Below are 12977 nucleotides of genomic sequence, written 5' to 3' on the forward strand. Positions count from 1 at the left end.
TATGAATGTTAGTTGAAAGAAATTTACGTAAAATATATATCGAATTTAAAATTAAAAACTGTTCTATATAAGGACTATAAAATAATTAAGTTTAAAACATGTCAAAAATAGTAATAAACAAACAATTAAGTTCATTTTTGACTTTATGACGAGTATATTCGTATTGTCCAATATCTATAATGTCAATTCTTTACACGTTAATTTTGTTACCTTTTGTTTATTTACATTATTTTGATAATATCGAAGAAAAAAAAAGAATATTAAGTTTTTTACTAAATTTCGTAAAAATATCGTTTTCAACATCGATGTTTAGAATTAGATTGATAGATAAGTATAGGTACTTATATCAATTAGTATTAATGTACATATAGCACACCTCATGATTAAAGAACATATTTTTCTAATTCAATACAATAGTGTGTACCTATTTAATTTGCATTAACAAATATAATTATCACTGACTAAATTCTTTTCTTTATATTTTAAAGGAAAACTAACCTGTGCTTACGACCAATAAAAGCGACTATTTCAAAGTATACCTGAAAAGAAATAACTATGGCACAATCTATACAAATTAGATAAATTTTATTTTAATGCTATTGTAAAAAACTTACTATTTCATCCCATAAAGAAAATTACGAGTATTATTTTATATGGATTAATACTTCATTTCTTTGGAAAAAAATAATTTAAAGAATTTTCGTTGGTAAAATCTATTTGTTATCGGTCATATCCTTCTTGAATATCACTACGATTAATATGAAGCACTATCAATCATAACACTAAACAGCCACCATTTTGTATTTGTAAAAAAAAAAACACAATCTTTTTATTTTGACAGTTACTTTACGTTCGAAAATCGCGAAGAGACAAGCGCTCCAGCGACGCGTGCGTTCCGGCTTCCAAATGACAAATGCGCGTCAACCAGTTATTCGACGTTTGTTTACCTCTGCGGTTTCGCTTACTCAAGTTCAAGGGATTACTAAAAGGAACGTGCAGAACGGCCAGTTGAGCATGACCTTAGATTATGTATTTGTGTATAGTCTATGCGCTCTGATTGCCAGGTGTGAGGGATCCAATGTTTTGGTGCGAATTACTTTCTGTAACCGTTGAAGTTGATAAATCAACAGTGGAATTGAGCGAGGACTAGAATGATGTCATCAGGAATTTACTTGTGATAACAGTAATCTACAATTTGATAGCGAAGCAAAACAGTACTGAGAATAAGAATTTTTGTGTTTTTTAAAACTTAACTGTTTAAAATATTTTCTAATATAAATAAATAGTAGTATTTATTTTAAGCATTTATTGTTATGTGAGTGCCCTAATAATAAAAATCAAATTTTTAAATTAACTTACTAAGTCTATGTAATTAATTAATGGATTTACTTTGAATAATCTTAATAATAATTAAGCTTTCATCGAAATCATTCCTTCAGTAATTACATATGCAAAAAAAAATTTTCGATCTTCCAGAGTGATGGGGAAATGCAGTTTGTATTTTTGCCACCATCCTACTGGTCATGATTTATGAGCAGCTATTTTTATTTTTTATTTGTGTATACTTATTTAACTCTTGAATGTAAATGATTATTTTAATAAATAAATATTTAACATAATAATAACTTATCAAAATGTTAGGTATAGTTTTATAGCGGTAATTACACAGATAATAATAATATATCGATCTCATTAAAGTTGACCATAAATGATATTTGTTTCGCGTATAACGGCATTATAATATCATATAGGTAATATTTAATGGCGAAATTAAAGGATTATCCCATTGAATGTAGTAATATGGGCTACTATTTTGGTTACTTTCAAATACGTTACAATAAACTTGAAAAACAAGTCATTTAAGAAAAAAAAATAGGATTACTTTAGCATTACTTTTTACATTAGCTTTAGGTATATTTATGGCAATTTAGTTGCCAATAGTAACTTCTTGTTTTAGGTAAAAAAATTAACAGCAATTTCGATATATTATTTAATATAAAAATTATCTGATAGCAAAATTAGAACGTTATCTTATCTTTCGTACTGAGCGGAAATTAGTTATCATCAAATAGTGTTTACATGTATACAAAATCGGGTATATAATTTGGTGTAACCTTACTTTTCTATCTTATAATTTAATTATATTTTTTACCAGATTAAAATTGAAATATGTGATGCCAAAAAAAACATAGAAACTTAAATTCTGTCACATTTTTAAGTTTCTGTAATCAATAAAAATGAATTATCGACAACATAAAAGCAATTTGATAGGATGTAACATTATTATGCATAATTATTTTTTTCTGATAGGTATCATTAATTATTTTCTAAAATTAGCATTTAAAAAAATTCTAAGTATATTTTTTGTACCTACTATTTGTTACCTCCATATTTGGTGAAGAGTAGTTTAGATATTATAGTTATGATTTTTTAAATAAACCAATATACCTACCTCATGGATAGATAATTAAATAAATTAAACAAGAAAATCGTTTGTAATAATGAATATAATAATTACATATGACACAACGAATCTTGTAGGAGCGCCCTCTATTAATGTAAAGTAGAACTGCTTACAGTATTCTTAGATATTTTTTGCCTGTAAAAATGCTACTATTCAATAAGAGATGGCGTAATACAGTAAAACTATTTATAATATGTTTTGAATAATCTTTAATATAATTCAATTTAATTCCTTAGATTAAACTTTGATAAAATTATTATCATTTAGTGTGTTTATAATACATTAATATTACAACTAAACGATGATAATATTTACTCAAGAGTTTATAGTTAGTTTCCATGAATATGTTCAAAAGGTCTTATGTAGCAAGGTTTTATTTATTACGAAATGGTAGTTGGTAACAACAATAATAAATTGATAGATAAAAAATTGAATGTCACCTTATCAATGATACATTTTTACTGCTAATTGATTCGTTTATAATCAAAAGGAAGTTGACAGATCCTTGTGCGCGGCCTTTATATAGACTGCATAATTTAATGCAAGCAAAACGTGAACATTATATGTTCCAGGCTAGTCTATATTACTTTCCTGTTAGTGTAATTACAATTTATAGATATAATAAATTTTTATATGTATAAACATATTTATAATAATGAATAGGTAGATTTTGACTTCAGACATATAATTATCATTATTTAAAACAGTAGAAAACTGTAGTTATAAATCCTTTTTTACAGCATATATTATTTTTTTAGAGATAATACAATGCATTTCACGTGACAACCCTACACATAAATATACGCCAAGTTTCAGACAAAGAGTACTTTGTTTAGCTCATCATGACTCATTTCACACTTTGTTTCACATGAAAACTTACTCATTAGAGACTAAAACATTGTTATTAATATTTTTGATTTGAGCTTAAAAACTGTTTTCACTGTCTTGAAGCAATCTATCTCATTATAATGTTTTATAAGCAATTATTGTATATATATATCGTGTATTTCGAAAACAGCTCTAACGATAAGTGAAAAAATGTATTTTTTCGCAAAAATGAAATATTTTTTATGAATCATCATAAAGCCAGGTCGCCCAGGTATTATAATATAAAGTTGGAGGGTTTGTATGTTAAACTTTTTGCGTTAGATAGCCATTTTAAGCTTATCTTATGTTGTAGTTGAGTCTATACCTGGCTGGTGATAAAGAAATAAAGTCAGTTGTCAAAGAATACAACATGGTGGCAGCGGTTTTGTTAAATATTAATTATTAATATTTAAAATGTAAGAAGTGCGCGAAATTTATAAAAGAAACTTGAAAAAAGAATTACTTATTTTCGAGGAAATGTGATTGACTATTATAAGGCATGATATATTTTTTTTGATTCAAAATGGAACACGTGCGACCGCCATCTGAACTAAAAATGGATGGCGGAGGTCCCGTCAGCCGGGCTGATGCATGGAAAAAATGGAAGCAACAATTTTAACTATTTTTGAAAGCTTCAGGAGTACATGCAGAATCAATGATTGTTCAAGCCAGTCTATTGATAAATCTCATAGGCCCAGACGAATTTTACATATATCAAACTTTTACATTTAATCAAGAAAATGATCGTGATGATCGTAAATAACCATAAACCTCAACAAAACCTGGAAACATAAACAGTTTTAATGAGATTTTCCTAAATACTGTCATAATAGATATATATCACAACCTTTGAATGAATTTGACTGACAATGGCTTCTTAAAGCACATGAAAACTCATGCGCTTCAAGCATTTGAAGAAAAATATTGGGAACGGTGCTTACTCGGATTTGAATCCGTAATCATCGATTAAGATCCACTTGTTCTACTTTTTTACTAGGCCATTTTGGCTTTTTTTATTTTTCTAGTTTAAGTATTTTCAAATTTTTGTAAATCGGTAGAATTATCGGTTTAATAGCACGAAAATAATATTAAGAAGTTATTATATTAAAACACTCTTATCTCTGAATACTCTGATAATAATGTTTCGCAAATGACCTAAAACAATAGAATTGTATTTTCTGATATAAATCCGGTTGTTATCAGCAGTTGAAATTAAATCTCATTGCTATATATGAGTATGTGTATCGTAATAGGGCCATCTGTCTGATGTACTATTTATTATGATTATAAGTAGTTTTCATATCGATTATAACGATACGGTATAATACCTCTGTTTACGTAACGACGTCACTTTAAATTTACACATTTTTAAGTATAATAATTTATCGTGTTTTATTGGTTGGAGAGCTACTGCCATCTCATTTACGAATTCATAAGCTGTGGCGTATTTACCCTATGTTGTTCTAAGGTAGGCAAGTCTAGTAGGGGCGGCAACATAGGCGCCTTTCATAATTTTTACCCATTTCTTGTCACTTTTCAATTTGTCTTTTCGAAACGAACTTGAGATCCTACACAATCAATATCTCAAATGTTCTATATTATCCATTATATGTTACCTAACCACTTTTAATTAACCATGAACAACATAATATTTAATTTATAATTATATAATTTTAATAAAATATATAATTTTAATTTTCTTCAAATTTAAGAGGCGGATTTTTTTTTTGTCCCATCCGCCAAGTTTTAAAACACGCCACAGCTCATAAGGTATTCTAAGCATATATCACTACTTTGAATTGATGTGTTGCGGTTTGAAGGTTGAGTAAGACAGTATAACAACAAGGGACATAACATCTCAGTTCTTATTGGTTGGTGGATGATGTAAGGGATGGTTAATATTTATTACAGTGTCAATGTCAATAGAGACTGGAGGTTAGAAGGCGTTAAGGCGCATTTCTTTCTACCTATATAAGATACAAGGGGGAATAAACCCTTAATCGCATGGCACAATGACGGTTGAAGGATTGTCACCTTATACCTTCCAGTGGATCACAATCCCATCTACCTTCCTGCTGTACATACTACAAAATAGCTTTCTATTTATAAAAATTAGTTGATATTTTGTCAATTATTAATAGTCAGGCTCTTTTGCCTTTGTAATTAATGTATTGAAATAAATAATAACAATATCCTCCTGACGAGTTAATTCTCAACGGAGAATAGCCAACTGTAACTTTACTGATCAAGTGCAATTACAGGTGCATTCTTTCCTTCACTCTCATAATCCGATGGAACGGCAATCCAGCACGACCGAAATGAGTTCAGGCGTAGGGCCAATGACTTTCGTGCTTTATATTGGCCTGATTCAGGCTTTGAACTCAGTATGTACAGCGTTTTAAGCTAGCAACTCAACCAACGAACCTTGAAATAAATGGGAATTACTAAAAAAAAAAGCTACAAGGTCGCGGCCTAGTTCTTATTTACTAAAACTTTTAATTTTTTGCTGATCAATTGAAAAAGAGAAAGCAAGTGACTTAAAAAATTGAACAAAAAACAATCCCTTTTATGTCACAATGATTGCAGATACGACAACGCTGATAGTAATTAAAATTCTCGCTTCTGTTGCTTGGCAGAAATAAATTGATAAATATTCTCTGTCACATGAGTACTGAGAGCGGTAAGTGTTTATATTTTTTTTTATTATTAAATGTTCCGGTTTCACTTAAAGGTATTTATCGATCGCGACAGAATCACGTCTCCGACAATTGCACTGCTGACAATGGGAATCAATCGTACGTGGACTACGTAGTCTTACCGAAACCACAGATAATATAACGCCATCTGGGTGTAATTATCTATATAAGTATGTATTCACAAAAGAAAAGTAGTATATGTAGTATATCAGTTGTCTGGTTTCCATAGCACAAGCTTTGTAAAAGCTTAATTTGGGATCAGATGGCCGTGTGTGAAAAATGTCCCAGGATATTATTATTATTATTATTATCTATTATCTTTTTTTAAATAATTTCACATTGTACGTGATGAGAATCCATGTCGAAACATATCGTGCGTTGTGTAATCTATGCCTATATGTAAATATTAATAATAATGGTATAAATATTTATGTTATTTATTACGTTTAGATAATTAATTATATGAAATGTAGATGTTGTTAATTATTGCTTATCTTGTCACTTCCTCGCATTTCTCAACGTTTTGCACATTTGTTTTGTTACTGTTGTCTAGATCCTTCCTATATAAAGAGCGATCATTATTGACTTTATATCTTAAGAGAAATATATTCGATTTTTGAAATCTTTTTTCTCAGCCAGTAATCGAATCCTTTGTATCTGAAAAATTAATCTCTATTTTATAGTACAAGTAGATAATGTCGCTATGAAAAGTCAAGTTTATTTTTTGATAAATTTATTCAAAGTACACGGACACGGTTTCTACCACTTTATTAAATGTTTAGTTATTATACTTACGAAAGTTTTTATGTTTGTATGTTTGTGATTCAATCGCTGAAAGACATCTCACGATTGGCTGCCATATTTGACAGCACATTGACCAATTTTTACTTCTTTCGGGGTCGTTGACCGAAAGTAAAGCATTGTTACAATTAACTATAATAAAAAAAAAACAATTTCGAACGGCTTGAATGATTCAAATAAATCTCTCATAGATGATGCTGATACTGATGAAGCTTGGAATAAGTATTGTATATGTATTTTACTTATTTACAAAAACAAATGAATAAACACTGAAAATAATAACAATAATATATTTTATTGTTCTTAACCATCTCGATCTTTCTCACCTCTGTCTATTGAAATTTACAAGTCAAAGTCAAAATATTTATTTTAAGCAGAAGCATTATGCTTACGTTTTGCATAAGGAGGTTTTATATCGTTTCCATAACATTTTACAATACATTAAACTGTACTAACAGAATCGTTAATCATGAAACTTTAAGGTTTGTTTAAGGTTTGTAATCAAATAAATAAATAAAATAAATTCATATTACTGTCTATATTTATTTTTACAAGCTAACATAAACGTATATGATAAAAGAGAATTAGTATTCCTTGATTTTAATACAGGAAGTAATAATTGTGTGTTTATGATAACTGCATGTATATTTGATGAAAAAGAATAATTACAGACTTTCTTGCCGTTTTTGTTAATCGGTATTTACTAGTACATTTTCATTTTGACGTCTTCTTGCTGTGAGAGTAATATGCGTCTGCTTTACAAATGTAAGGCGGATCAACTATAGTTTACATTACCAAATTGCTGACAATTATCTAAATTATTTTGTCCCCTGTGTCTGCAATTACACACTATTTATTATTACTTGTTACGAGTTAAGTGACGTCCATTAGTTATGTACTCGTGGTACAGAGTCCATTATGAGATACAAAGTGTGTATATTTGATAACATTGTGTTCAAGGGACGCTAATAACGGCACTTTGTTCGTATTTGATACATTAAATATTTCTCTAATTAAGCCTTTTTAATTCCACGTTTGTATTCATTTAGATTAATAATTATTGATATGGAACCCGTTTGTCTAGTGATTAATAGCTTTTGAGTTTGCAATCTCGCGGTCCTTGGTTCAAATTCCGGGTCGAAATACTCATTAGTAGCCCGGATTTAGGAAGTTCGAAGAGTTACATTCCCTTGGCTCGTACAGCACGTAAAGCTGTTAGTCCTATGCTTGATTACTTTGGAACATGAGAGAGGGAGTCTCAAGTGGACCCGTGACTTTTCAAACAACTTGGAACTTACAGAATCACCTGCTGATAATGGCTATTCATTGGCCGGAAATTCGTTCATGAGGACTATTAGCTAGTTTTTATGACGTAATTATTTCTTAAAGGTGCAATGTTCGGACCGATCACATCATTTCTACGTGACATTTTTGTAAGAACTATGTCGATTTGATTTGTCGTTTTTCGTAAACCTTAAAAAGATTAAATTTTGTAATATATTTCATTATCTTGTATAAAAATAGTTTAAAAATACGTTATCATAAATATTTGATAAACTAAAGATTGAACGTGTCAAGTACAAGCAGCGGAAATTCCCATGAAGATCAAATCAAAATCAATCAAATTTGACTTGTATTATTAAATAATAGGATTAAGTGTCTTTGGAATAATTAAATAATAATTGTAAACACACAAATCGTCTGTTCTAGTTCGAGAGAGATAGCACCATAATCAAAAGTGACGTCATTACGCATTACAAAACCCTATCAATTGAATATTAATTTTGATATTTATGTTATGACCACTATGTATCGAAAAATATTGTTTTCCAAAAATACTCATTTTCATACCGTTAAAATATTTGCTTAAAAATTTTCCGAGATGAAGGCTAACTCTAATTTACATTATTTAAATTTTTACGTTTTCTATTGAAATTTTTTATTATATTATATAAAGGCAACCTGTGAATACATTCAATTCATTAGTAAATTATTAGGATTTCTCGCTTTGTAAGAGTTTATCGGAATATTTGTATTACGCTCTACATACAAACAATACATCTGCGTGCATGCATTCAGCATCACAACGTAATTCATCTATACTAATATCATAAATACGGAAGTAACTCTGTTGTGCTTTTACGGCTAAGCCACTGAACTGCTTTTGATGAAATTTTGTATGAAGCAAGCTTGAAGCCTAATAAAAAAACATGAATAAAACACGAGTGAAGCAGTGGGCGAATTCTAGTAATAATATAATTTAAGAATTTCTATTTGAGGCTCTATAATAATAGAATGTAACATAACACAAAAAAGGATTGTAACCAATCAAAATCGAATGTAAAATTAATCACATCTGGAGCTAGATTCGAACCGATGACCTAAATTTGCAATACTACACTTCCACATGTATGTACGTTTGTGATTCGTATGTTTACGACTCATCTAGTGGACGGGCTTTGTTATTTTTCGTCTGGACATCAGATCCGCTCATGATTTATTCCACCGTAGCGGTGTTTTGCATATGTAAACAAAATTTTGACACAGGCAAGTTCAAGGATGCTATCAGGACTTTGAACCCGTAGTCTTCGGGTAAGATTCACGTGTTCTAATCACTGAACCATCTGGGTTTTAATCACAATGCCAATATCTTTGGCCTATATAATATTCATAAAAAATTACGCAACTAATCTAAACGCCTAGGTTATCAAATGTTGTGTTCAAGTCGTTCGAATCCAATTAACACTTAAAAATGTCTGCAGTTCTGTTTGCATAAAATATGTTTTAATAGGTAGTGCGGAATAATTTGTTTTAGTAGTTTCTATAGAACTAACCTTCATAAACACTTTCATGTCGACACCTAAATTTAAAATCCAAGTCGGCTTTGTAAACAAACTTCAATTAAAATGAAGTAATCTTTGTGTTACTATGATTACTTTGTCTTAACTACTCTTTTTTATTACATGAATTAATTTTAGAATTTTAGAAAAATTGTTTTTACTGAGTAAAAAAGGAATCTGTGATGTTTTATATTTGAAAGGTAATTAAATAATATATTATTTAAAGTTTTAACGATTAATAATGTGTAAAATTGATTATAAATATATTATTTATTTCAATAATAACAAAACTTCAATTAATATCATTTCATCATCATGATGCCAACATAAAAAAATATTACTCTTTTCTTGGAATTTAATAACAAAAATATAATAGTTTAAACAACTAAAATTATATTTTTAATTATATGTTTTAGTACGGCCTTTTTTTATTTATATGGCTAGTAGATCTAATATTTTAATCTATTAGTTTCAACAGACAAATGTTTCTTATTTTTTATTCATTTATTGATAATAGAAGGTTATTGTTTCGTACTTAGATAAACGATTTTCAAGGCAGACTGTTGAAATTTGACGACGCCATATTAACGCTAATCATAAGTCTAAGTATAATCTGTATTTATATCATTTTATCGTCTATAAACCACATGTTAATTTTTTATCTTTATCTACGTCAAAGGAACCAAAATGACAGACTGATTAAATGTTAAATTTATTTATTTTTAAGGTAACATTTATATTCGAGATAGGCCTTGAGCCATTTTTGTCTTTATACTTTTATGCAACAATAAACACTAACAATTGTTACGTTATACAAATATCATCTTTGAATTTACCTCTTATCGCTAAAATCTTATAATAATGTATAGTCTATACCTTTCAATATTCATAATGTCTTACTTTCATCTTTAGATCACATTGTTTCGAGTCAACAGACAAGTTTAACTCTTAATATTAGTGTGATAAAGTTATTATTCGCTTGTTGTTATTTCATGTAAAAATACTATTTTTTGTCACATATCTCGTACAAATTACCAGACGTCACGAACAAAATTAACAATTTAAATATAAGACAACAACGTATGTACCCATAATTGATTAATAATATTATAATTATCCAGTATATCTAGAAATTTGATCTAGAATAACACACACTTTTTTTAAATATTTAATATGTAACACGATCTCTTCAGGTTTCGTATTTGCACTGCCATATCGATATCGTAGGAAATTTTAATCACAATAGAATATAATTTTGAGCAATGGACGCAGTCTTTATATAATATCACTTCACCGTCATAACTTAAACACAAAAATATTCATGTTTTCTCTTCCAAGGCTACTTTGGCACACGTTTGGCAATTCACATGAGGCCTGAAGTTGTTATTGCTGTTCTTGCGTCGGACCGCATAGTTCCTTTCCCGTGACGGAAACTTCTGTATCTTCCTCTCTTGCACATCTTCTTTATCTTGTTTAATAACACGACGGTATATTTCCGCCCACTCTAACTGTTTCAATGACAGACACATATTTATCTGTGACACGTCTGCTCACAGTCAACACTCGATTGACAATGAGTAATGACGAATAAGCGAATAGTGAATTCGAAGCTTGTGATTGCGACCTCACGATCAAGGCTGCAATATTTTTCTTCTGATTGACGATTGTTTATTATATATTGCACGTTTATTTATAATCACGTTTGAGAAATTAATGAAAGAATTCAGATATGCTATCAGTGACCCGGATGATGTCGGCCCAATTGTACGATAACGCCGCTCTGCCCATGATTACTGGGTCTATTTGAGTTCATTGTGTATCTACTGGTTATGCTTGTTAAACTAATGAATAGGCCCATTAAGGACAATTTATATTTATATGTTTATATTTAGTCGTTTCTTAGATAATAAATACGTCAAGAAATTATTGTTTAATATATTTTTAACATAAGGGTTCTTATAACAAATATTAGTATAAGCAAACAAAATCACTTACCTCCAAGGGTGTGATATGAATCCAGGACAAAGTTCCGGACAGTTGTCGCAGGGTCTACCCTCCGATACTTCTTTTATCCGAACTCCCTGAAAACAAAGAAATTTATCATGAATGAATAGTTCAAGAAGAAAAATTAACAACACCTAAATAGTCTACCAATAATTTATTCAACGCTTCGATAGTACTGAGGCCGTTAAAGTTATCAGTCATGTTCCAAATCATTTCCTCATCGTCATCTTTATCATAATCAATAAAATTCACGTCCTTTGATTCGTCGTTTGAATCACATTCACTATAACTATCCGAAGTTGTGTCACTGTCTCGTCTATTTCCAAATAACTTGAATATCCCTTTCTTCTCTATCCACGACTCAGCTACGCCTTCTTTGAAGCTGTGTGCTTTCTTGTGTTTTTTGTGAATCTTAAAAGGCACTTGTTTTAATTTTGGATGGGTAACGTAGGAGGGCTTGGGGAGATTCGTTATTTTGTAATTCTTTTCGTAATCTTCCTCAGTAACACCGCAGTGGTAAAGGAGATAATCTTTTCTTATCTGTTCCTTTCCTGCGGGATCTCTCCAATAAGTGACTTTCTCTCTGACTCCTAGGTAATAGTCTAGATCTCTTTCACCTAAATCATCATTGCCATCATCATTATCTTCTTCATTACAGTTTCCATTAGACCTATCATTATTCTTTTGATATTCTTCTACTATTCTTGATAGCAGATTCTGCTTTTTTGCATTCGACGTTTTTTTTAAAAAGTTTGCAGTATTGGATGAAAGAAATTTAGTTGTTTTTCTGTAAACTGAAGCAACAGATTCTCGTCTACGTTTTAAGTTGTACATAGTTTGTCTTTTATTTATTTTTTGATTGAAGAATAGCTTTACAAATTTTAGAATGTGTGATCCTAGCCCGTTCATTTCAATCTAGAAACATTTTTAGACACTTTTTAATCCGTTTACATATAATGTGTGTTTGTTAATTTTATTAAACTGTCTGCCCACAATTAATAAATACGATTTTATCTGTTGGAAAGGTTTAGGTTATACGGGACAGTTACACGGTACAGTGACGATGGGGAACTAGCTCGCTTTTACTGTTACAATAGAATTGTAAGGGTGACGTGATAATGGTAACCTGCTTGTGGGCGTACGAGGTCTTTCTTGACCATTATACATTGAACCCCAATCGTTGAGTTTCGTTTATTAACCATTCCCTTTATAGGAAAAAGAAGAGGTCATGCGTAGGTGGTGGGCATGGTGGTTGGATACACGAACGAGGGTGTGAACTCTTTACGATCATGCAAACAACGTAGC

General features: G+C 30.0%; 1 protein-coding gene across 2 annotated transcripts in view; it reads right to left on the reverse strand.

The window, feature by feature from the left end:
- LOC126768633 (four and a half LIM domains protein 2) overlaps positions 1-12977 on the reverse strand; it is a 156659-nt gene that overhangs the window by 84412 nt on the left and 59270 nt on the right. The window contains exons 1-2 of one of the 2 annotated variants that reach the window (XM_050486838.1): positions 11820-12506; positions 11664-11749 (exon numbers count right to left, since the gene is read on the reverse strand). In XM_050486838.1, coding sequence (XP_050342795.1) covers positions 11664-11749; positions 11820-12506 — 773 coding nt within the window. Of the gene's footprint in view, positions 1-11663; positions 11750-11819; positions 12507-12977 lie in introns of those variants that run through there. The other variant, XM_050486840.1, reaches the window with a different exon arrangement.

The sequence above is a fragment of the Nymphalis io genome, chromosome 5, assembly GCF_905147045.1.
Source record: "Nymphalis io chromosome 5, ilAglIoxx1.1, whole genome shotgun sequence".
Taxonomy (NCBI): Eukaryota; Metazoa; Arthropoda; class Insecta; order Lepidoptera; family Nymphalidae; genus Nymphalis; species Nymphalis io.